The 27,102-nt window shown below is 45.0% G+C and overlaps 1 protein-coding gene across 1 annotated transcript in view; it reads left to right on the forward strand.

Moving 5' to 3' along the window:
* Positions 1–12,800: 12,800 nt before the first annotated feature.
* The window catches only part of LOC144510240 (protein polyglycylase TTLL10-like), a 48,597-nt gene continuing 34,295 nt past the window's right edge, over positions 12,801–27,102 (forward strand). The window contains exons 1-5 of the mRNA XM_078239733.1: positions 12,801–12,921; positions 19,521–19,601; positions 20,499–20,670; positions 21,741–21,859; positions 26,288–26,408. Coding sequence (XP_078095859.1) covers positions 12,801–12,921; positions 19,521–19,601; positions 20,499–20,670; positions 21,741–21,859; positions 26,288–26,408 — 614 coding nt within the window. The remainder of the gene's footprint in view (positions 12,922–19,520; positions 19,602–20,498; positions 20,671–21,740; positions 21,860–26,287; positions 26,409–27,102) is intronic.

Here is a 27,102-nt window from a genome sequence, read left to right on the forward strand (position 1 = left end):
ACCAAAATTAAATCGGTCAGGATTATTCATAGAATTCATAGAAACCCTACAGTGCAGAAAGAGGCCATTTGGCCCATCGAGTCTGCACCGACCACAATCCCACCCAGGCCCTATCCCCATATTCACCCGCTAATCCCTCTAACCTGCGCATCTCAGGACACTAAGGGGCAATTTTAGCACGGCCAATTAACCTAACCCGCACATCTTTGGACTGTGGGAGGAAACCCACGCAGACACGAGGAGAATGTGCAAACTCCACACAGACAGTGACCAGAACCGGGAATCAAACCCAGGTCCCTGGAGCTGTGAAGCAGCTGTGCTAACCACTGTGCTACCGTGCTATTCACTGCTATTCACTGGAGTTTAGAAGAGTGAGAGGGGATCTCATTCAAACATATAAAATTCTAACAGGGTTAGACAGGGTAGATTTAGAAAGAATGTTCCTAATGGTGGGGGAGTCCAGAACGAGGGGTCATAGTTTGAGGATAAGGGTAAATCTTTTAGGACTGAGGTGAGGAGAAATTTCTTCACCCAGAGGGTGGTGAATGCGTGGAATTCACTACCACAGAATGTCGATGAGGCCAAAACGTTGTCTGATTTCAAGAAGAAATGAGATATAGATCTAGGGGCTAATGGGATCAAGGGATATGGGGCGGGGGGGGGGGGGGAAGGGGGGATCAGGATATTGAATTTGATGATCAGCCATTATCAAAATGAATGGCGAAGCAGACTCGAAGGGCCGAATGGCCTACTCCTGCTTCTAGTTTCTATGTTTCTAAGTTTGAGTGAGCAAAACCACAGTGCATAACGTCAAACACTTTTAAGACGGTGTACCTTTGAGCTAACTTCTCGTTCCCTTCACTTTCCCTCTTCCTGCTTTCGGCTTTGCATTTGGGACTTGGTTCAGTTTAATCGGCATAATAACTGTAAATGTGATTGGCACATGGTCCCAAAAGCTTGTGTTAATGAAGCAGCTTGGTGGGAAAATCGCACCAGGATAGATCTGCTGAAGTGGGAGCTTTGAGTGACGGGTGCCCTCAGCGGGGGTTTGAATGCAGAATTTAGAGAACCCTGCGGAATTAATGGATGGAATTAATTAATTTTAAAGGATGCAAAATTGTGCCGAGTGCGTGGGCCTCCCTCACTGAATATCTGTTCTGCAATTCCGCCTGTACCAGGAGGAACAATTCAGACATTCTGTTAGAAATGTATTGAAAATATTAAAATAGCATTTTCCTTTTTTAAGTTACACATGACACAGATTTTGATTTGATTTGATTTATTATTATCACATGTATTAATATACAGTGAAAAGTACTGTTCTTGAGCACTATACAGACAAAGCATACCGTTCATAGAGAAGGAAAGGAGAGGGTACAGAGTGTAGTGTTACAGCCATAGCTAGGGTGTAGAGAAAAATCAACTTAAATATGGTCTGGTGGCAGCAGGGAAGAAGATGTTCTTGAGTCAGTTGGTACATGATCTCAGACTTTCATGTCTTTTTCCTGATGGAAGAAGGTGGAAGAGAGAATGTCCGGGGTGCGTGGGGTCCTTGATTATGCTGGCTGTTTTTCCGAGGCAGCGGGAAGTGTAGACGGAGTCAATGGATGGGAGGCTGGTTTGCGTGATGGACTGGGCTTTGTTCACAACTCTTTGTAGTTTCTTGCAGTCTTGGTCCAGGCAGGAGCCATACCAAGCTGTGATACATCCGGAAAGAGTGTTATCTATGGTGCGTCTGTAAAACAGTGACGCGATTTAGGTTTTGGAATATGTCATACAAAAGTTCCACCCCTGTCTGAATATTTATTTATTTTGTTTTATTCATTTGTGGGACGTGGGCGTCGCTGGCTGGGCCAGCATTTATTGCCCATCCCTAGTTGCCCAAGGGCAATTGAAAGTCAACCACATTGCTGTGGCTCTGGACTCACATGAAGGCCAGGCCAGGTAAGGACAGCAGATTTCCTTCCCTAAAGGGCATGAGTTTAAAGTTTGTTTATTTACTAGTCACAAGTAGGCGTACATTCACACTGCAATGAAGTTTCTGTGAAAATCTCCCAGTCGCCACACTCCGGTGCCTGTTCGGATACACTGAGGGAGAATTTAGCATGGCCAATGCACCTAGCCAGCACGTCTTTCGGACTGTGGGAGGAAACCGGAGCACCCGGAGGAAACCCAAGCAGACATGGGAGAAGGTGCAGACTCCGCATGGAGAATGATCCAAGCCGGAAATTGAACCTGGGTCCCTGGCGCTGTGAGGCAGCAATGGTAACCACTGTGCCACATGGATTTTTCCGACCATCGACAATGGTTTCATCAGTCGATTCTTAGTTTCAGATATTGGTTTTTATTGAACTCAAATTCCGCTATGCACTGTGGCGGGATTCGAACCTGGGTAACATTAGCTGAGTTTCTGGATTAATAGTCTAGCGATAATACCACTAGGCCATCGCCTCCCCTGAATGTTCTTCCATACTTATTAACATACTGGGAAACACAGTGGGGATCTGATCTAGCCATTATTAATGGTGTGTTTGTGGCGATTGAGGTCCAGTAGGAATAAAGGACACCCATAGAAAGGAAATGGGTTGAGGTGTGTTCAGCAATCAGCTGAAATGATTTCAGTGTGTGTAATGTTGGGTTCAGTGAACTCAGTGATGTGACACAATGCCAGCCGGCTGTTTGAGAGGGTAAACTATGGGAATAAATGGTTCGTTTCATCCCCCACCACGAATGCCGGTTAAACCAGTTTTGATCAAAGAAAAGCTTTGACGGGTGTTGGTGGAGAGACAAACACTTTGCTGAATTAAAATCGATTCCCTGACGTTGTAGGAAGCCTAATTAAAGAATCATATTAAAGTCCCAGTGGTTAACACATTTCTGGCAGCTGACTATTATTTGACTCATAGAATCATAGAATCCCTACAGCGCAGAAGGAGGCCATTCGGCCCATTGAGTCTGCACCGACTCTCTGACAGAGCACCTTATCCAGGCCCTCTCGTCCACCCCAATTTCCATAACCCCAACCATATACCACGGCTAATCCGTCTAATGTACACATCTTGGGACACTAAGCGGCAATTTATATTGGCCAAATCACCTAACCTGCATAACTTTGGAGTGTGGGAGGGAACCGGAGCACCCGAAGGTACCCACACAGACACGGGGAAAACATTCAAACTCCACACAGATAGTCACCCAAGCCTGCAATGAACCCGGGTCTCTGGCACTGTGAGGCAGCAGTGCTAACCACTGCGCCATCGTGGCAACTTTAGATCCAGAATCTGAATGTTATGTGCAATTAATTACCCCCCTCACCCCGTCAGGGCAACTGCACAACCTCCAGACCCAAAGATTCTTCGATGCTGTTCCAGAGTTAATGATCCCCGGGGGTGGAGAGGAGGAGGGAGATCCTCCCATTCAGCCCCTGCCCTTCCTCCAACAGACCAGAGAAAAATCATTACCCCAACAGCCTTTGATTTGATTTCTTATTGTCACATGAATTGGGATACAGTGAAAAGGATTGTTTCTTGCGCGCTATACAGGCAAAATACACCGTTCATAGAGTACATATGGGAGCAGGAAAGGAGAGAGTGCAGAATGTAGTGTTACAGTCATAGCAAGGGTGCAGAGAAAGATCAACTTAATAAGAGATTGAATTAAAGCATTGTTACAGAGTTTATAAGAGTTAGAGTTTTAAAAGCATAGAATGAGGGTAAAAGATAGAATTATGCTGGGCACAGCTTGCAAGAAGTTGCCTCACTCCGACGCCATCTTGGAACCATTATGGGGGTCAGTCAATAGGCCAGGCATATAGAAATGAACCAACAAATCTCAAATGATCAAACAGCAACTCATCTACACGTACAATTGTGGGTGAGCTCTTTAGATAGCAATATTGAAGGGTTCAAAACAGAGTGACAGGCGAGGGTAAAGGTTACAGGTCACAAGTGGGTAACTAAAGCTAAGTTATAGATTTTTAAAATTCTTTCATGGGATGTGGGTGCCGCTATCTAGGTGAACACTTTTATTGCCCATCCCTAATTGCCCTTGGTGGTGATGTTTTCTTGAGCCGCTGCAGTCCATGCGGTATAGGTACACCCACAGTGCTGTTGGGAAGGGAGTTCCAGGATTTTGACCCAGTGACAGTGGGGGAACGGCGATATATTTCCAAGTTAGGATAGTGAGTGACTTGGAGTGGAACTTGCAGGTGGTGGTGTTCCCAGGTATTTGCTGCCCTTGTCCTTCTAGAAGGTAGAGGTCCCGCATTCGGAAGGTGCTGTCACAGGAGCATTGGTGAGTTGCTGCAAAGCACCTTGGAGATGGTACACACTGCTGCCACTGTGTGTTGGTGCCGGAGGGAGTAGGTGTTTGTGGATGGCGCACCAAACCAGCGGGCTGCTTTGTCCTGGATGCTGTCGAGCTTTTTGAGTGTTGTTGGAGTTGCATTCATCCAGGCAAGTGGAGAGTATTCCATCACACTACTGACAGAATCCCCAGCCTCTTACCTGCCACTGTAGCCGCAAGGTCAGTTGTGATCGAATTGGATAAAGGAACAGACCTGTGGGACTGAATGGTCTTCTCCTGTTCCTAAGATTCTTATTGGCACAGTGGCACAGTGGTTAGCACTGCTGCCTCACAGCGCCAGGGAGCTGGGTTCAATACTGGCCTTCGGTGACTGTGTGGAGTTTGCACGTTCTCCCCGGGTCTGCGTGGGTTTCCTCCGGGTGCTCTGGTTTCCTCCCTCAGTCCAAAGATGTGCAGGTTGGGTGGATCGGCCATGCTAAATTGACCCTTAGTGTCCCAAGATGTGTAGGCCAGCTGGATTAGCCACGGTAAATGTGTGGGGCTGCGGGGATAGGGCGGGGTGAAGGCCTGGGTAAAATACTTTGTCAGAGAGTGGGCGCAGACTGGACAGGCTGAATGATCCCCTTCTGCACTGTAAGAATTCGATATTCTTTTGTCTGTTGTCCACCTTGAATTATCATCTGGCGAGTCAGAATCCGGGGAGACCCAATATCAGAAAACGTTCTAACAACAGTGTAGGACCCTCAGCTAAATATTATAATTAGTCATTTTACAACTTCTGCCATACACTCTGGGGCCGTATAGAGCAATCTGATGAAATACAATGGCTAGCACACACGATATTGGATCTAAATGTTGTACCGAAAAAACAGTGTCTTCAAATATCCAGGGGTCAGCCCTCACAGAAATGTTCTCCAGGTTTTTTTTGACGTCTTAGCTAATTATCTTTAATTGTCACATTCAACATGCATTTGATACAAGTCATCCCTCACTGAATAAATGAAGATCACCAGTCACAGTTCAAAAGACTAACTTTTGAGGACCCCATTAATCTTCTTCACAAAGACTTGTAATTAGATTGGTATTCAATAGCCGGTGTGGCGATTATAATTACCCTTAGCTAACCAGCAGCTGTTACCTGGTAACAGCAGTTGTATACAGTGCAATGGGGAATGACTGATCCTCATCAATTTGCCAAACAAATATCTGGCGTGTGAGCAGAATAAGTCCGATAGTTTCTGATATAGTTGTCAAGCTGTGATTGCTGTAAGTACTTTGAAGCGCAAAACGGATTGGATGGGACGGTTTAATTTGCAAGTGTGTTAAGCAGTTTATGCGGAGTTATGTTTAGTGTATTAATTGGTTGGATTTAAACAGGCGTCAATAGCTCTACAGTTAATTACCTTGGTTGCAAGTCGGTGAGCCTTTAGTATCTTTAGTCCTTTCAGCATGTTTTGAACAATTCAAAACTCTTTTGGTTTCTTCAGAATGGACCTTGAGCATTGTAATGCGTTTTTCTTTACCTAACATAAAGTGTGTATCAGGAGTGGCTCATTCTGAGTCTGGGGGTTGTGGGTTCAAATCCCGCTCCAGAGACCTGGGTACAAAATCCAGACTTGACACTCCCGGTGCAGCTGTGAGGCAAGTGACTATTTAACGTGTGATATTGAATCTGGGTCCTGTCTGCCTATTCACATTGATGTGAAAGATTATGTGGTTATGTTCACAAGACGCGTAAACCAGGTGACTGGATTGATAATCGGAGGATGTGAGTTCAGAGGAGTTGGTTGAGGTTGTGAATGGAGGTGGGGTTTCCTTTTGCATATAAATGGCCTCGTGCACAGTTCAGGTGTGGGCGCTCGAAGCTGCTGCGTTTACCTGTATCAATCATAGAATCCCTACAGTACAGAAGGAGGTCATTTGGCCCATCGAATCTGCACAGACCACAGTCCCAGCCAGGCCCTGTTCCCGTAACCCCACATATTTACCCCGCTAATCCCCCTGACACTAGAGTCAATTTATCATGACCAATTAACCGAACCGGCACATCTTTGGACTGTGGGAGGAAACCGGAGCACCCGGAGGAAACCCACGCAGACATGGGGAGAATGTGCAAACTCCACACAAACAGTGACCCGAGGCCGGAATTGAACCCGGGTCCCAGGCGCTGTGAGGTAGCAGTGCTAACCATCAGTCCCTGGCGCTGTGAAGCATCACTGGTTAGCACTGTTGCTTCACAGCACCAGGGACTAGGGGAACTTCATTGCAATGTTAATGTAAGCATTAATTGTGACTAATAATTAAACTTTACTTTACTTTAATGTGATAAGCGACGCAGTACTGGCTCACAATGAATGCATGCTAGGGGAATTTCACAGTAACTTCATTGCAGTGTTAATGTAACCCTTACTTTTGACACTAATAAATAAACTTTAACTTTAACTTTTGCCCGCCGTTGAGTTTTAGGACATTGCTTCGTGGCTGAAAAGTGAGTGCTATCGGGTGGAATTTCCAGACCATAGTTTGTGATGAGTTACTGATTTCAATTGTCCTATGGTGTGGAAGTATCAAGCGAAGGTCAGATACCTTTCTCAAGGAAGAATGGGAAACCTGAGAGAGATTCATCATGGTTCCTGCCTTTGGTTTCAGAACAGCGTTAGAGCAGGTCACATAGAATAAGGGCGCAAGATAGGATAAGGGAGGAAATAAACTTAATTAAAGTATTTGATCGCAGTGTTTGAGATGAATGAAACAAAGCCTGCATTTACATAACATTATCCTAGGATAGTACTTTGCAAACCAATCAGTTACATTTGAAGTTCAGTCACTGGTGTAATGTAGCAATCATTGAATCTCTATGAAGGAGAGCAGAAGGAGGCCATTTGGCCCATCAATTCTGTACCAACTCTATGACAGAGTAGGCGGGATTTTATGGCCATGCTCGAGAGAGACCGGAAATTCCCACCCGAGGTCAACGGACGTTTCTGCTGTCCACCCCTCGCCCGTCCGATTCCGTGGCGGACGGGGCGGTAGAATTCTGGCGAGTGTCTTATCCAGGCTCACTTCCCCACCCCATCCCTGTAACCCCGCATATTCACCATGGCTAATCCACCTAACCTACACACCTTACGAGACTAATGGACAATTTAGCAAGGCCAATCCACCTAACCTGCACATCTTTGGACTGTGGTAGGAAACCGGAGCACCCGGAGGAAACCCACACAGACATGGGAAGAATGTGCTGACTGCACACAGACAGTGACCCGAGGACGGAATTGAACCCGAGTCTCTGGCGCTGTGATGCAGCAGTGCTGCCCCTGGATACATAGAAAGATCCCACAAACAATAGTGAGATAAATGACCAGGTAATCCGTTTTATTGTAATTGCTTGAGGGATAAACATTGATCCGAACACAGGGAGAGAACCCCATGTTTTATCTTGCATCAGGCCATAGGATTATTTACATCTATTATTTACACCTCTGACAGTGCAGCACTTCCTCTTTCTGCCCCAAAATCTTTGGGGCGGCAGGGTGGCACAGTGGTTAGTACTGCTGCTTCACAGCACCAGAGACCTGGGTTCATTCCCGGCTTGGGTCATGTCTATGTGGAGTTTGCATGTTCTCCCTGTGTCTGCGTGGGTTTCCTCCGGGTGCTCCGGTTTCCTCCCACACTCCAAAGATGTGTGGGTTAGGTTGATTGGCCATGCTAAATTGCCCCTTGGTGTCCTAACATGTGTAGGTTAGGGGGATTAGCAGGGTAAATACGTGAGATTCCGGGGATAGGGTCTGGGCGGGATTGTTGTCGGTGCAGGCTCGATGGGCCTCCTTCTGCACTGTAGAGATTCTATGATTCCTCAATACCGCACTGGGATATCAGTCGAGATTATAAACTCAGGACTCCAGAGTGGGGCTTAAACAACAGCATTCTGACTGTGAAAGTGCTTCCAACTGTGGCCAAACAGAAGGAAATACCAGTGCATGAATTGATGTGTTATTTTACACAAAATAATTTGAATGTTCAATCTCATCTGTCTGTTTATTTACTAGCCATTGCCTTTCTGAAACAAGACATCTACCTTTCTCACTGCGGGAGAGAATGGGACAGCAGAAGGACAGATCGACATTCAAAATTTAAACCTTAAGGAAAACCAGACGCGGCCACTGGGAGGAAATCGAGACAAAACACCAGAAATTTTTTAAAAGTTTAAAGGGGCTGCGACAACAGCATGTGATTGTGCAAATTTCCGGAATGAATCCTGACAGCGCAGTCGAACAGAGCGAGTGTGAACTCAACTTAGCCAAAAGATGTGATTCCACTTTCAGGACAACCGCAGGCGAAGGGAACCCCGGTGAGGATGTTGGAAATGCTCCGTCCAAGGAAATAATTAGCCTGGCCGATGACACCGGGGTAAACAGCGAGGGGACAGGTGACAACACTGGAGCAGAAAGGAGCCACTGTTTGCCAGAATTAGCCAATGTTTGTCCAGAGAGAGGTGCAACTTGGGAGGGCAAACTGGACACAACCGCGGCCAAGTTGCAGAAGGAGACTAAGAAGCCATTACTCAACCAAACAGTACAGGCCATGTTCTATCGAGCAGTGGGGTTTTCCAAACCCAGGAAAGGTGTGTTCCCTCTTAGATTCACTTCCCATGATTTTCCATGTGTCCCATTCGCATCGTGTGTGGCTGTTATCCTTGAATTCTGTCCCCTGTGCTGGGAATTCCTTTGGACAGCAATGCATCTCTTGCCAGGTACATAACAACATGGGTACAGAGCTGTTGCACTCAAACCCCAATACATTTTACATTGAAAAAATACAAATGCATTGGCTCCTGTTAAATATTTATGATAAGTGTGCAATTCAAAAACAAAGCTTTGGAGATACACTCTTTTATAAATATTCCAAACAGGAAGGAGTGAGTTTTCATCTCTGGGTTCATGGAGTTGTGTCTGACTGGAACATGTGTTTTGTCCCTGTATTTATGCTTAATTACCAAGGCCAAGGGCCAGAGCAGTGCATGTTCTCCCTGATCCATTACCTAATTTCATGCCCGTACACCAACCACTGGGGTTTCCAATAAACATCTGGCAAAGCCACAGCGGTGGAGCGGAGCAACTCCCAGGAAAATCCCAGCATTTAGACCAGACAGAGGGATTTCGACAAAGGTGAGTTGTGCCATCCTTACAGAAGATTTACACCTTCAGAAAGAAAGACTTGCATTTATATAGCGCCTCTCATGACCGCAGGACATCCCAAAGCACTTTACAGCACTTTTAAAGTGTAGTCGCTGTTGTAATGTAGGAAAAGTGGCCACCAGTCTGCCCGCAGCAAGATCCCACACACAGCGGTGTGGTCATGGCCAGACCATCATGTTGATTGAGGGATGAATATTGGCTTGGCCAACTAGGGTTAACTCCCCTGCTCTTCCTCGAGAGATCCTTTGGGTTCACCTGAGGGGAAAGCAGACAGGCCCTCGGTTTAACGTTTCATGTGAAAGGAGGTATCTCCACCCGTATGGGACTCCCTCAAACACTGGGAATGTTTCAAGACATATTTATATGTGAATTTCCTGGACCAGCTCACCTCATTTTCATTGGAGTGGAGATCAACGTAAACTGAGGGTAATCTGTTGGGCCGCATAAACATGTTAGTGCTGCCTTTGAACAGGCCAGTTGTGGTTGATCCTAGCGACTGCAGTTTTATGGGGTAAGCAGATGAATAGGGGACAGTGCTCACTCTTTGACTCTCAGCTAACTCGGTTGCTTATCTCATGTAATAGTATTCCTGCCACCTTTTCAGAATGTCTACATAGGAGCAACTGACATATACAACTAAACAAGAACTAACACGTTGGCAGAAGCTCACCTCACTGATCTACATTGGTTCTAAGATATAACATACTTATTTTTGTTCTCAAATCCCCTTATATTGACTTACTTGAGAAAGGATATACTGGCACTGGAGGAGGTGCAGAGGAGATTCACTAGGTTGATTCCGGAGTTGAGAGGTCTGATTTATGAGGAGAGACTGAGTAGACTGGGACTATGCTCATTGGAATTCAGAAGAATGAGGGGAGATCTTATAGCCGCATCTAAGATTATCAATGGAATAGATAAGACAGAAGCAGGGAGGTTGTTTCCACTGGCAGGTGAAACCAGAACAAGGGGGAGCAGATTTAGGACTGAGTTGAGGAGGAACTTCTTCACACAAAGGGTTGTGAATCTGTGGAATTCCCTGCCCAGTGAAGCAGTTGAGGCCACTTCTTTGAATGTTTTTAATGCAAGGATAGATACATTTTTGAACAGTAAAGGAATTAAGGATTATGATGAGCAGGTGGGTAAGTGGAGCTGAGTCCATGAAAAGATCAGCCTGATCTTATTGAATGGTGGAGCAGGCTCGAAGTGCCAGATGGCCTACTCCTGCTCCTAGTCCTTATGTTCTTATTACCTATGTAATCTCTTCCAGCCTCACAACCTGAACCGTAATGTTGTTCCCTTCACCTAGCCCTGACTTCAGCCGCCTAGGTCTCATGTCAGAAATTTCCTTCCTAAAATTCTTTGCCTCTCGACTTCCTCTTCCTATAAGACCCTCTTCTAATGATTGTGATTTGATAATGATCATAGGGAACTGCGCTGACCCCAAACTAAGTTCACTCTTGGGTGATTGATATATGTGTGTGAGCCATCCAGAGTCCCTTATGGATGACATAGTGGCACAGTGGTTAGCATTACTGCCTCACAGCATCAGGGACCCGGGTTCGATTCCAGCTTGTCCGTGTGGAGTTTGCACATTGTCCCTGTGTCTGGGTGGGTTTCCTCCGGGTGCTCCAGTTTCCTCCCACACTCTAAAGATGTGCAGGTTAGGTGGATTGGCCATGCTAAATTGCCCCTTAGTGTCCCATGAATGAATGAATTAAAAATGGGTGCTATATAAATTCAGGTTGTTGTTGAAATCATGCAGGAAAACGCTCCCCTAACCTGTTGGGAAAAGTCACTTTTAAGATATTTAAGCACCGTGGATTCAAAATGAACAAGTTCACATGTGTATAGGTATTCTTTTTAAGCAATTTAACAATCTTAAGGCGGACATGAAAGATTCATGGCAAGGAACTTATTATCTGTGGTGTCATGAGGAGGAAGTGACCTACTTAAAGAAAAATCACAAAGGTTATGTACAAAATGGAACAATTTTGTACAGTCCTCGCAGAGAAATCATAAAGCTCAGTTGAAATAGCAAAAAGCAGGTTAGTAAATATGAAGGGCTGATTCGGGAGCATAATGCAACATCACTAATTGTGATCCAAATGAGGAGTACCATCTATTTTATCTAAAAGGGTGATAGATTGGCACTGTATTGGAAAACATGCTTGATTCTGCATCTCCCTGAGATATGATCGATTAATGTGGCTTCAAGGAGGCAAAATGGAGTCTTGGGAGGGAATTTTCCCATCCTGCCCACACAGGAATCGTAGCAGGTGGGGTAGAAAATCCGGCGGACCATGCAGAGGTCTGTTGACCTTGGGCGGGAATTTCTGACCTTAGGGTGAGTGCGGATGGAAAATCCCCCCCTTGATCTCAGGTTCCCATATGGTTGATAGGCTCCTAGGAATCATAGAATCCCTACAATGCAGAAGGAGGCCATTTGGCCCACTGAGCCTGCACCGACCACAATCCCACCCAGGCCCTATCCCTGCAACCCCACGTATTTACCCTGCTAATCCCTCTGACATTAAGGGGCCATTTAGCATGGCCAATCAACTTAACCCATCTTTGGACTGTGGGAGGAAACTGGAGCACCCGGAGGAAACACACACAGACACGGAGAGAACATGCAAACTGCACACAGACAGTGACCCAAGCTGGGAATTGAACTCAAGTCCCTGGCGCTGTGAGGCAGCAGTGCTAACCACTGTGCCACCCATGCAAAATTGTGTGATCAGAATGAGCCATAGAATCATAGCCACATACAGTGCAGAAAAGGCCCTTCAGCCCATTGAGTCTGCACTGACAATAACTACCACTAAAGGCACACTAATCCCATTTTCCTGCACTTGTCCCATATCCTTGAATGATATGATATTCCAAGTGCTCATCCAAATATTTTTTACATGTTGTAAGGTTTTCCGGCCTCCACTACCTTCCCAGACGGTGCATTCCAGATTCCCACCAGTCTCTGAGTGAAAAAGCTTTCTCTCAAACCCCTTCTGAATCTCCTGCCCCTCACCCTAAAACCATGCCCCCTCGTGAAAGTGGCACCAGATATAATGAACTTGTTAATGGAATGGTTTGTTCTCAGTTCCTCCCTCAGCACACACAACAAAACAAACATTCGAAAGTTGTAACAGTGGGCATATTTTAGTGATGAGATTTATAACCGTTGCTGTGGCTACAAAGATGACAAGCCCAGCAAAGCCATGTTAAGCAACGGCTTTGTGACTGATAGAGGTCACAACTGGCATCATAGTGCATTATGGGGACTAGGCTAAAGATGATATGGCTTCAAAGAAAGATGAAGTCTACTTTTCCAATTTAATAGAATTCAGAATCAACTTCCTCAGCAATGCAAAGCACATTCCGGAAGTCCTCACCAACAAACAGTACGACCATTCTACAGGTTAGTGTTCAACCTTTATGTCACTTGCTGCAGAATGGCAACCCGGCACATATTATCCTGCATCCTTCGCATTGTCAACCTGTGATCCACAATCAGCAGAATCTCTAGCCCAAGTTACATGGGACGTACAGACGGAAAGCACCAAACAATCATTTTCTTTGATATTGATTGCATTGTGCTCAAAACTGGGACAAATTTACCTCAAGCTATCCATCTGGAAGCTAACAACATGGTGTGGAACGTTGCTTTTTGAATCATACTCAGTCTGCACTAACCGCAGCGCAGACAATGGGTAGAGAATAAGTCTAGTGTTACACCCAACCCTTAGTTTCTCAACGAGTGGCAGAGGTTAAAAGTGCCCCCTATTGTTCTTTATTTGGTGGGCAGGAGGGGTGTGGGGGTGGGGGGAGTTGCTGCATAGTCTGAGATATCTTCCATGATGCCATATCACACTGATTGAGACAAGCGATAGTCAGTAGGAGAGAGGCTGGGCGGGATTTTCCGGCTGCGCTCATCCCAAAACCGGAAAATCCCGCCCGAGGACAATGGACCTTTGCATGGTCCACCCGCTACAATTCCCGTGGCAGGCGGGATGGGAAAATTCCACCCTCCGTATCAGTCAAAGTAACATATTTAATCTCACAAAGAACGCTATTCAGTGTGAATGCTTTTTATTTAAACGGTTGTGCAGATGATGTAAGGTCTTGTTGGGAATCATAACTTGCGACCCCCAAGAGTTGGGAGGTTTGTGAATATCTTGTGGAACCCCAGACTCTGTTGCATCCTTGCAGATATTTCAAATCAATATATTAATAATCTCTTACAGTGGTCACATAATTGGCAACTGGATTTCGCTGTAATTAAGTGTGAGATATTACATTTTGGTAAGAAAAGAAGATAAGTCACATTATGTCTAGAAAATAAGAATATAAATACAGCAGGAATCTGAAAATACACCAACCACTAAAAATAGCAATGCAGGTGAATGAAAAAAGGAATCCAAGCACGAGGGTTTATTTCTAGGACGCTAGAATTGAAAAGTAAAGAAGTCATCCTGTACCTTGGTTAGATCAATAAGAAGTCGCACAACACCAGGTTAAAGTTTAATCTGTATGATTAGGGAGTTTTCATCTCAGCAGCACTCTCGCAAAACTTGATTGTGAAGTTTTGGAGTGGAATTTACAATGAGCGTGTGTGAATTTTTGAAATGTGCTGCCCAATGAACTTGTGGCCGATAGCACATTCTAGAGAAATCACATCATGTATGTCATCTTACTAATGCCAATGGGTCCAACAGCTTTAAATGTCTCTGTTGTTAGGCAGGATTACAAGGCATTTATGTCACCTTGAATGTTATTTAAGTCCAACAGTTCTCATTGAACTCAACTTCAATTGAGCTCAAGGGTGTAGGAGATGAAGTCATGCTACATCTCATAGAGACTTATAAAAATCTCTTAAGAGACTTATAAAATTCGAACAGGACAAGACAGGGTAGATGCAGGGAGGATATTCCTGATAGTGGGGGCGTCCAGAACCAGGGGTCACAGTCTGAGGATTCAGGGAAGACCATTTCGGACGAAGATGAGGACTCATTTCTTCATCCAAAGGGTGTAGTTGATGCCAAAACATTGAATGTATTCAAGAGGTGGCTGGGTATAGCACTTGGGGCGAATGGGATCAAAGGTTATGGGGAAAAAGCAGAATTAGGCTATTGAGTTGGATGATCAGCCACGATTGTGATGAATGGCAGAGCAGGCTCGAAGGGCCAAATGGCCTCCTCCTGCTCCTATCTTCTATGTTTTTATGTTACTTGGAGGCCCAGATTTGATTTTGGGTCTTCCTTCAACTTTCTAATTTTCTTCCAATCCCTCGTGTCCCGAAGGTCTTAACTAGTCACTGAGGGCGATACTCTCAGATGGTTGCTGTTCCAATACCTTGCTGGGACGGCCATTCTTCACGTATGATCTTTAACCATTTCTGTCAGCAAGCAAGCCAACTGGAGACTGAGCCCTGATCCTGTCCTTACCTGGTGTCAACACAACAGGCACTCACTCCCTGGTAAAGCTTGTTGCATTGTGGTCTGGAGTGGGACCTGCCACTGGGTCCCCTTTCAGAATCCAAAGGCTCGCAACTATGTCACAAAACCGGAATCGACCTCCCTGGTCAACTGGTTTCTGGAATTGAGTTTTGATGCTGACATATTGGAGAAATCGTGGATGACGGGAATGTTACAACTCGCAAATAGAAGTGTCCTCCTATCACTTGGAGGCTGTGATCATCCTTCTTGCAAAGTCTTTTTCCGTGTCACATGCTGCCTGCAGCACAAAGCCTCTTTGTGTCACCACACTGCCTCCCATCCCACATCTTGTAGTTTTACTATTAAGAATAAGAGCATTGTTAGTCCAGGGGACAAGGTGCAAGTTAGCTGCAAGGCAGAAGGCAGAGAGTAGGGGTGTGAGGGTAGCTATTCTGAGAAGGAGAGAGTGCAAAGTGGAGTGCCACGAGGATCACGATTATTCACAATGATTTAGATTTTGGGATCAAAATCACAAGTTCTAAATTTGAGGATGATGTCAAATCGGGAGAAAGAGGCAATACTGAGGAGAGCTACAACAAATCACAAGAAATATATTAATAATCTTGTGCAGTGGTCACATAATTGGCAACTGTAATTAAGTGTGAGATATTGCATTTTGGTAAGAAAAGAAGATAAGTCACATGTTACCCAGAAAATAAGAATATAAATACAGCAGGAATCTGAAAGTACATATACACAAACCACTAAAAATAGCAATGCAGGTTAATGAAAAAGGAATCCAAGCACGAGGGTTTATTTCTAGGACACTAGAATTGAAAAGTAAAGAAGTCGTCCTGTACCTTGGTTAAATCAGTAAGAAGTCTCACAACACCAGGTTAAAGTCCAACAGGTTTATTTGGAATCACAAGCTTTCGGATCGGCTCCACGCCCTTACTACTCTCTGAGTAAAGAACCTACCTCTGACATCTGTCCTATATCTATCACCCCTCAATTTAAAGCTATGTCCCCTCATGCTAGCCATCATCATCCGAGGAAAAAGGCTCTCACTGTCCACCCTATCTAATCCTCTGATCATCTTGTATGCCTCTATTAAGTCACTTCTTAAGCTTCTTCTCTCTAACGAAAACAGCCTCAAGTCCCTCAGCCTTTCCTCAGACGATTTTCCCACCATACCAGACAACATCCTGGTAAATCTCCTCTGCACCCTTTCCAATGCTTCCACATCCTTCCTATAATACGGCGACCAGAACTGTACGCAATATTCCAAGTGTGGCCGCACCAGAGTTTTGTACAGCTGCAACATGACCTCATGGCTCCGAAACTCAGTCCCTCTACCAATAAAAGCCAACACACCGTACGCCTTCTTAACAACCCTATCAACCTGGGTGTCAACTTTCAGGGATCTATGCACATGGACACCGAGATCTCTCTGCTCATCCACACTACCAAGTATCTTACCATAAGCCCAGTACTCTGTATTCCTGTTACTCCTTCCAAAGTGAATCACCTCACACTTTTCCGCATTAAACTCCATTTGCCATCTCTCAGCCCAGGTCTGCAGCTTATCTATGTCTCTCTGTAACCCGCAACATCCTTCCGCACTGTCCACAACTCCACCGACTTTAATGTCATCCGCAAATTTACTAACCCATCCGCAGGTTTCCCTTTATCTACAAGACGTGTTACTCCTTTAAAGATCAGTTAAATATGATTTTCCTTTCACAAAACCATGTTAACTCTGCCTGATTGCCTTGAATTTTTCGAAGTGCACTGACATGACATCTTTAATAATGACTTCTAACAGTTTCCAGCTGACTGATATGAAGCTAACAGCCCTGTTTTTATCCTGCTCTTGGTCTTCCTTCCTTTTGGAATAAAGGAGTTACATTTGCTATCTTCCAATCTAATGGACCTAAAGCTGCCCGAGAAGCTGGCATCAGACTGCTGAGTGGGCCACTGCGCATGTGCCGATCTCCAAGTATACTGGGAGCTCAATTGACATGCACCTCCGCCCAGACATCACCGGCTTCTGGATCGCCAGCCCCAAACCCCCACCTTGCTGATCGCCGGCCCCGAACTCCCCCAATGGCTGGCCTCCTGATGACCAGACCCGGCCTCCGATCCCCGACCCCAACACCAGCCCCCACACTCCCGATGCAGAGTTCCCCCATTCCCTCCCTTCTTACCTCCCCCAACCCCTCAGTTTGGCTCCGCCCCATCTGGCCTCACTCACTTGGCACTGCCCTGTGTCCAGTAGGCACTGTCAGTGTGCTAGCCTAGCAGTGCCAGGATGCCCAGTGGACAGTGCTAAGGATCTGTCTTGACTAAGGAGGAAACAAATAAATTCCAGAAATACTGGGGAATAGAGTGTTTAGCATGAAGGAAGAAGGAAATCCTTATTAGTTAGAAAATTGGATTGGGGAAATTGCTGGGATTAAAACCCAATAAGTCCCCAGGGCCTGATGCTCTGCATCCCAGAGTACTTAAAGGGTCCAGAGGAGGTTCACAAGAATGATCCCTGGAATGAAGAGCTTGTCGTATGAGGAACGGTTGAGAACTCTGGGTCTGTACTCATTGGAGTTTAGAAGAATAAGAGGGGGATCTTATTGAAACTTACAGGATACTGTGAGGGCTGGATAGAGTGGACATGGAGAGGATGTTTCCACTAGTAGGAAAAACTAGAACCAGAGAGCACAACCTCAGGGTAAAGGGACTATCCTTTAAAACAGTGATGAGGAGGAATTTTTCCAGCCAGAGAGTGGTGAATCTGTGGAACTCTTTGCCACAGAGAGCTGTGGAGGCCAGGTCATTGAGTGTCTTTAACACAGAGATGGGTTCTTGATTAATAAGGGGTTCAGGGGTTATGAGGAAAAGGCAGGAGAATGGGGATGAGAAAAATATCAGCCATGATTCAATGGCGGAGCAGACTCGATGGGCCAAGTGGCCTAATTCTGCTCCTATGTCTTACAGTCTTATGGTCTTATAGTCTTAAGGAAATGGCCCTAGAAATAGTGGATGCCCTGGTGATCATTTTCCAGCATTCTATAAACTCTGGGAGAGTTCTTATGGATTGGAGGGTAGCTAATGTAGCCCCACTTTTTAAAAAAGGAGGGAGAGAGAAAACAGGGATTCATAGACTGGTTAGCCTGACATCTGTGGTGGGGAAAATGCTGGAGTCAATTATTAAGGGCATAATAACTGAGCATTGGAAAGCAGTGACAGGATCGGTCTAAGTCAGCATGGATTCACTAAAGGGAAATCGTGCTTGACAAATCTTCTGGAATTTTTTGAGGATGTGACCAGTGGAGTGGACAAGGCTGGACCAGTGGATGTTGTGTATCTGGACTTCCGAAAGGCTTTTGACAAGGTCCCACACAAGAGATTAGTGAGCAAAATTAAAGCTCCTGGTATTGGGGGAATGTATTAACGTGGATAGAGAACTGGTTGGCAGACAGGAAGCAGGATGGGAATAAACGGGTCCTTTTCAGAGTGGCAGGCAGTGACTAATGGGGTACCGCAGGGTTCAGTGCTGGGACCCCAGCTGTTCACAATATACATTAATGATTTGGACAAAGGAATTGAATGCAATATCTCCAAATTTGCAGATGACACTAAGCTGGGTGGCAGTGTGTGCTGTGAGGAGGATGCTAAGAGGCTGAAGGATGACTTGGACAGGCTGACTGATTGGGCAAATACTTGGCAAATGCAATATAACATGGATAAATGTGAGGTTATCCACTTTGGTGGCAAAAAACAGGAAGATTATTATCTGAATGGTGGCAATTTAGGAAAAGGGGAAGCGCAACATGACCTGGATGTCATGGTGGAACAGTCACTGAAGGATGGCATGCAGGTACCAACTGCAGTGAGGAAAGCAGTTCCTCACTGCAGTGGGGAAAGCTCATGGCATGGTGGCCTTCATAGCAAGAGGATTTGAGGATCGGAGTAGGGATGCCTTGTTGCAGTTATACAGGGCTTTGGTGAGGCCATACTTTGAATATTGTGTACAGTTTTGGTCTCTTAGTGTGAGGAAGGGCATTCTTGCTATTGAGGGAGTCCAGCGAAGGTTCACCAGACTGATCCCCGGAATGGCAGGACTGACATATGAAGAGAGACTGGATCGACTGGGCTTGTACTCACTGGAATTTAGAAGAATGAGAGGGGATCTCATTGAAACATACAAAATCTTGGTGTGACTGGACAGGCTGGATGCAGGAAGAATGTTCCCGATGTTGGGGAAGTCCAGAACTAGGGGTCACAGTCTGAGAATAAGGGATAAGTCATTCAGGACTGAGATGAGGAAGAACTTCTTCACTCAGTGAGTTATGGACCTGTGGAATTCTCTACTACAGAAAGCTGTTGGGGCCAGTTCGTTAGATATGTTCAAGAGGGAGCTGGATGTGTGGCCCTTGTGGCTAAAGGGATCAAGGAGTATGGAGAGAAAACAGGAGTGGGATACTGAAAGCGCATGATCAGCCATGATCATATTGAATGGTGGAGCAGGCTCGAAGGGCCAAATGGCCTCCTCCTGCTCCTATCTTCTATGTTTCTATGTTTACAGGGTTGCCATCAGCAAGCCGGCCATCGGGGGCATGCTGGGGACCATACGTGATGCCCGCTGTTGTGGCCCTCCACCAGCAAGGTCGGAAACATTACCAAGCCTGGGCGATTGTGTCCCGGGCTCACTAAGTAGATTCAAATCAGCTTTTGCATATTGTAATCAGCCTTGCACTTTTTCCCGGTGCGAGGCTGATTACGTGGAAAACAAATGGCAGGGGAAGATCGCCTCAGGTACTTTCTAGAATTAGTTGGATCACTCTGCTAGGAGGAAAACTGGTTGGCAGGTCAGGTGATAGGAACACTTTCATTTTCAGTTCTGAGCTGCAGTTTGGTTTTGGAAGAGACAGCAAGCTGAAAAGAAGTTTCTCTCCTGAAATTCTGCTGGTTATCTGAAAACAAGGTCTTGCCTTTCTGAAGGAGAGAATCTGCTGCTGGGGGCTTAACTAGAGTCTCTCCCTGGTGTTCTGGGAAGCTGTTCTGACTTCAAACTCTTCAGAGTCTATCAAGAGAACTGCAGAATTCATCTAAAGGACTCAATTCCAGTATCACGTGAGCATTAGTCTTTGCATTGTCGAACTTGTTTAAAGTGTTGTTTATGGGATTGGTTTTGATTGGACATCTTAGATATATATTTGTTGTGGGTCATATATTATTGTGGTTGCTTTGTTTTTTGTTTGTAATTGATAAAAGTTCTTGCTAATATTCTTACTATACATGTTAACTATATTCTTAATTAAACCTTGATAAAAGCTCCCTTGTGGGTTATTTGAATCATACCTGCAGTGAAACATATCATGCTCATCCTAGCCAAATTTAAGGTGCAAAACTTATAATTCAGGCGGCCTCCGTAAAACACATTGGCATTTCTGACTTGAACCATAACATTGATTTTGAAGTTTTTGAGAACTCCCAGGAGTCTTGTAAGCCTCTTCTGATGCTTTTTGTCTTGCTTCCCTCTGAATTGCCCCATCCTACACAGCAGGACCTGATGCCTCACACCACAAATTGGAAAATGCAAGGTCTCGTAACAACATCTCTCATCTCAAAGCAAGCGGAGACGTGAGCCCCAGGCCCAACAAATCCAGGAAGGTGGAGGACCCCAAAGATTGCAGGCCGATCTTCTATGCTTCAGGCACAAATGGAACTGACCTGTATGTATAAAAGTAGAATTTCATTGTAAGTTATTACACAATGCAGCTTTCATTAAATATTCTAGCCCAATATTCAGAAATATAATCATAGAATCCCGAGGAGACGATTCAGCCCATCGAGTCTTCACCGATGCACTCTGATAGAGCATCTTGCCAAGGCCCTATCCCCATAACCCCATGTATTTATGCCATTAATCCATCTAACCCACATATCTTGTGACACTAAGGGGCAATTTAGCATGGCCAATCCGTCTAACACGCATCTTTGGACTGTGGGAGGAAACTGGAGCACCCGGAGGAAACTCACGCTGATACAGGGAGAATGTGCAAACTCCACACAGTCACCCAAGGCTGGTATTGAACCCAGGTTCCTGGCTCTGTGAGGCAGCAGTGCTAACCACTGTGCCACCGTGCCGCCTCCAATTTAAGATTGTTTTGTCACTTTCTTGCTTAGTAACTACTATACGAGTGCTCAAAACTTGAATTTGATGTAGTTTTCTGGGACTAAATTGCTTTAGCACAGACTAATTACATTTTTCCCCTCATACCTATCTGTTTCTCTTTCATACCACAACCTGCCAGAACAGTCAGGTTTTGGGTGCAGGTACAGTAATACATTGCACAGAGCCAAAAAGATAGAGGAGGTTGGGTTTCAAATGGCTCCCAAGCATCATTGCCCAAACCACTGGCATTGATGTTCTTACAATGCATGTTGTCCAGCGTAACAAGTTGCAATGTACAGAGAGTGAGAGAAGGGAGGAAGTTGGGAGTGGCAAAGCTGGGGTTTCCTTTAAGTTGCTGTTTTTCTACCACAATGTTGTGGTGGACACCCTGTTTACATGCTATCAGGCCTCCTGCATGTTACCGGCCATGTTGCAATCGTGAAGCAAGAGCAATCCCAAAGAAATTACTGACCCCAAGTCAGGCTGAGAGCTGTGTGTGTGCGGATCCAGGGAAAATGCTGACTGGGAGAGAAAGGCGAGCAGAGCGACAAATAATGTAACCTGTCGACATTTTGCTTTGTTCGGTGTTGACTCTTGCACTTTAAGATATATTTCTTTTCAATACAGAGTTGTCAACTTCTGTGAGAATAGGGGCTGGAAGCGGATCTATGACAATGACAAAGCTGACTACTTATTAAAATGGTGTGAGATTAATACGTCAACCAACTTCCAATACTTCCAAGAAGGTAAAGGTTTATTTGAATGAATAAATAAAGGAGATGTTGTAAGTGGAACATAATAAACCCACAATCCCAAATTTTTAGATCCTTTTTTGTATGCACAATGTTGTAACCTGGAATTTTTATCCACTTTGGGAAGGGAAAATGCACCTAATCTTTTTGCTTGCTCAGATTGATGGCATATATCATAGAATCCTACAGTGCAGAAGGAAGCCATTCGACCCATTGAGTCTGCACCGACCACAATCCCATCCAGGCCCTATCCCCTTAACCCCATGCATTTACCCTAGCTAGTCTCTCTGACACTAAGGGGCAATTTAGCATGGCCAATCCACCGAACCCACACATCTTTGGACTGTGGGAGGAAACCGGAGCACCCGGAGGAAACCCACGCAGACACGGGGAGAATGTGCAAACTCCGCACAGACAGTGACCCGAGGCCGGGAATTGAACCCAGGTCCCTGGCACTGTGAAGCAGTAGCGCTAACCACTGTGCCAGCGTGCCACTCCAATAGTTCTTTCTATTTTAGAGCCACTGATTTTTTTTTAATATTTGGTTTCTTTGCAAATTGAAGTACTATGAGATTCGCTGTCAGTAACATATGTTTGTCCCTAATCTTTCTTTTTCCTCTCTGTCCTGCCTGGAAGACAGTCAAAGCATAATTCCATAATCACCACTCTGGTGTGTCCCTCGACCATACCCAGCCAGCTAGCCATTATTCAAGTGTGGGCTTTTCCTGGACTCAGTTATTGGAGAATATCATGGCAATCCTTTTCTTTGTCCAGCAAAAACTAAGTTGTGTTTCACGATCTGAGTCATATGTTATTCAATCATTCTTAGATCAATAGACAACATGCTGAGCTGAAGCTATTAAAAGCTTTTGAAATCCAGCCAAGTATTCATCATGGCTATGTCATTAAAACAAAGCTGCCAGATACATTGGCTGAAACTGACAGGAGGGAATAGTGCCCCATTTCCATTTTAAGGCCTTAATGAAAATGATGTGAGTTTGGAAAGGCAGAGGAAAATTGTATTTCCAGCAAAAATAAACTAAGTTTGGTGTTTCATGAACTCGGTCGTACTTTTTTCTTGAGAATTCCGAAGAATGATCAGCGATATAAGTGAAACCAACAAAATACTTAAAGGGATACACTGTGGCACAGTGGCACAGTGGTTAGCCCTCCTGCCTCACAGTGCCAGGGACCTGGGTTCAATTCCTGGCTTGGGTCACTGTCTGTGTGGAGTCTGCACATTCTCCCCGTGTCTGTGTGGGTTTCCTCTGGGTGCTCTGGTTTCCTCCCACAGTCCAAAGATGTGCGGGTTAGGTGGATTGGCCATGCTAAATTGCCCTGTAGTGTCAGGGGGACTAACTAGGGTAAATGCATGGGGTTATGGAGATAGGGCCTGGGTGGGATTGTGGTCGGTGCAGGCTCAATAGTCCGAATGGCCTCCTTCTGCACTGTAAGATTCTATGATTCTATTACATATACTATCAAACTGAGCAAGCAAAAAAGTGTAGGTGCATTTTCCCTTCACAAAGGGGAAAAATATCCAAGCTACAACATAGATACAGGTAAGATGGTTGGGGAGTTTGAAACCAGGGGCACAATTTCAAAATATGGGAGAAGCCACTTCAGACCGAGATGAACAGAATTTTTATTTTACGCAGAGGGTGGTGAATCTTTGGAATTCTCTACCCCAGGGGGCTGTGAAAGCTCAGTCATTGCATCATTAAAGCAAAGATTGATAATTTCTAAATAACAATGACATAAAGGGGTAAAGGGTTGAGGAATGAGGTGCAGGGGGCCTTTCAATGACATTGGGAGCTGGACTGCTGAGTTGGAGATTTGAGGTGGGCCTTCTAAAAAGCCGACACATCCAGACGCACACTCCTCATGTACTCCATTGTGGTTTGCAAAAATGCACTGCGAACATGACCCTGTGCGAAAAGGCTAAGAAGATCTTTTGTCACACATGGATTAGAAGTACATTTTGGAAGGTGCTAAAATGGACATGTCAAGCCCATAGGATTTTTTAAAAATTTATTTGTGGGACATGGGGGCGTCGCTGGTTGGCCAGCATTTATTCTCCATCCTTAGTTGCCAATGTTCAGAGGGCACTTGAGAGTCAACCACATTGCTGTGGCTCTCACAGTCACATGTAGGCCAGACCAGGTAAGGACAGCAGATTTCCTTCCCTAAAGGATCAGATGGGTTTTTCCGACAATGGTTTCATTATCATCAGTAGATTCTTAATTCCATGTATCTTTTACTGAATTCAGATTGCACCGTCTGCCGTGGTGGGATTTGAACCCAGGTCCCCAGAACATTGGCTGAGTTGTTGGATTAATAGTCTAGCAATAATACCATCAGGCCATCACCTCCCCATGATATTCCAAGCCCATGTTTTTATATTTCTGTCATTGGTACAGACACAACTGGACCATATTAAAACAAGGAGCTTTCCAGCTGGCTACACTGGACAGTAACCAACAGCTGGAATGCCAGGTGATAGGCTTCCTCTTTTGTTTCCATCACGGATGTCAAGGCAAGTTTTAATGCTTCCACCATAATCCTGGTTTAAGGGCAGCTAACTTAATACAGATCAAGCCTGGGATATTCCCCATGTATGTGGCTCACAGGATTGTCCCAGTGGTATGCCTTTATCTTCAGCCCAATGGCCGGTCTCTATCTCCTTGTGGAACATAGGAGCAGCAATAGGCCATTCAGCCCATCAAATCTGCTCCACCATTCAGTACGATTATGGCTGATCATCCACTTTATCTCACATTATCCCCAAATCCCGATATGTCATTGTTATTTAGAAATCTGTCAATCTCTGCTTTAATGATGCAGTGACTGAACTTCCACAGCCCCTGGGGTAAGGAATTCCATAGGCCTCTCAGTAAAAAAAAAAATTCTCCTCATCTCGGTCTGAAGTGACTTCTCCCTTATTTTGAAATTGTGTCCCCTGGTTCCAGACTCCCCAACGAGGGGAAACATCTTACCTTCTTCTACTCTGTGTATCCCTTTGTAGGTTTCAATCCTATCACTTCTCATTCTTCAGAACTCTAGAGAATAGAGTACGACTCAAGTCATGAAACACCAAACTTTGTTATTTTTAGTCGAAGTACAATTTTCCTCTGCCTTGCCAAACCCACATCATTTTTCTATAGATCTTAAAATGGAAATGGGACGCCATTCTCTCCTGTCAGTTTCAGCCAATGCATCTGATACCTTCTTTTGTAATGACATAGCCATTATGAATACTTGGCTGGATTTCAAAAGCTGTTGATAGCTTCAGCTCGGCATGTGGTCTATTGATCTAAGAATGATTGTAACTATTAAGAGGCTGTAATAACAGAATATGTCTTTGATGTGGTTTCTTGTTTGCATATAACCTAATACACATGGGGTGTGGTGGAGTGAGTGGTTGAGGGAGAGAGGGTGGGGGAGGTGGCGAACGGGTTGAGGGATGAGGTGTAGGGGGGGCCTTTAATTGATGTTGAGAGCTGGACTGCTGAGTTGGAGACCAAGGTGGGCCTCCTAATCAGCTGATATCCAGACCCACACTCCTCATGTACAGTATGCTGGCTTGCAAAAAAGCACTGCGAACACTGTGTGAAAAGGCAAATATCCAAGGCAAAGTCACACATGGATCAGAAGTGCATTTTGGAAAGTGCTAAAGTGGACACATCAGGTTCCCCCAAGCCCATAGGATATTCTAACCCCATGTTTTTATATTTCTGTCAGTGGTACAGACACAACTGGACCACATTATAACAAAGAGACCAACACATGATACATACATGGTACATCAAAGGAACCTTGGTATATCAGAGAGACAGGTGCAATGCATATCAGGATGTGGCTAAGGATGTGCAGAAATTTGGGGAATTTTGAGGCTTGTAAGCATTCATTATTTCCCAAAAATGTAAATATATGTGCCACAGTGGTTAGCATTGCTGACTCACTGCACCAGGGACCCGGGTTCAATTCCGGCCTTGGGTGACTGTCCTTGTGCACTTTCTCCCCATGTCTGTGTGGGTTTCCTCTAGGTGCTCCAGTTTCCTCCCACATTCTGACAAGGGGTAGGTGGAAGATTTTTATCACTTCATTTAATGTTTTAAATGAAACATCAATTGTTTTAATTTATTTTAAAATGTTGAGCTTGGAGCCCAAAGATGTGCTGGCTAGTACAGCACATAGTATATTGCCCCTTAGTGTTCAAAGATATGTGGATTAGGGGGATTAGTGGGGTAAATACCTGGTGTTGCAGGGATAGGGTAGCGGAGAGGGCCTGGGTAAGATATTTTGTCAGAGAATTGATGCAGATCTGATGGGCCGAATGGCCTCCTTCTGCACTGTAGGAATTCTATGATTGTTAATTGGCCTCTCTAATACGTCTGGCTTTTATTTCTCTCAATCTGACAGGTAAGCAGCTCTTAAACCAGATCCCAAACGACAGGCTCCTGACCACCAAGGTTGGTCTCTGCTCTGCCCTGAAGACCCATGAACAGACAGTAACTAAATATACAAAGATTATATATCCCAGGTAAGAGAATTCATTCCCTGCATATTTCCAGAACAAATAAAAACTACTCACATTTATATGCTGTCAACGTTAGAATTAAATGTCCCAAGGCTCTTCTGAAAGATCTGAGGGAAAAAGGACATTGCGTTGATTTGATTTGATTTATTATTGTCACATGTATTAACATACAGTGAAAAGTATTGTTTCTTGCGCACTATACAGACAGAGTATACTGTTCATAGAGAAGAAAATGAGAGAGTGCAGAATGTAGTGTTACAGTCATAGCTAGGGTGTAGAGAAAGATCAACTTAATGCAGGGTAAGTCCATTCAAAAGTCTGACAGCAGCAGGGAAGAAGCTGTTCTTGAGTCAGTTGGTATGTGACCTCAGAATTTTGTATCTTTTTCCCGACGGAAGAAGGTGGAAGGGAGAATGTCCGGGATGCATGAGGTCCTTAATTATGCTGGCTGCTTTGCTGAGGCAGCAGGAAGTATGGACAGAGTCAATGGATGGGAGTCTGGTTTGCGTGATGGATTGGGTTACATTCACGACCTTTTGTAGTTCCTTGCAATCTTGGGCAGAGCAGGAGCCATACCAAGCTGTGATACAACCAGAAAGAATGCTTTCTGTGGTGCATCTGTAAACGTTGGTGAGAGTCGTAGCTGACATGTAAAATTTCCTTAGTCTTCTGAGAAAGTAGAGACGTTGGTGGGCTT

The sequence above is a fragment of the Mustelus asterias genome, chromosome 22, assembly GCF_964213995.1.
Source record: "Mustelus asterias chromosome 22, sMusAst1.hap1.1, whole genome shotgun sequence".
Taxonomy (NCBI): Eukaryota; Metazoa; Chordata; class Chondrichthyes; order Carcharhiniformes; family Triakidae; genus Mustelus; species Mustelus asterias.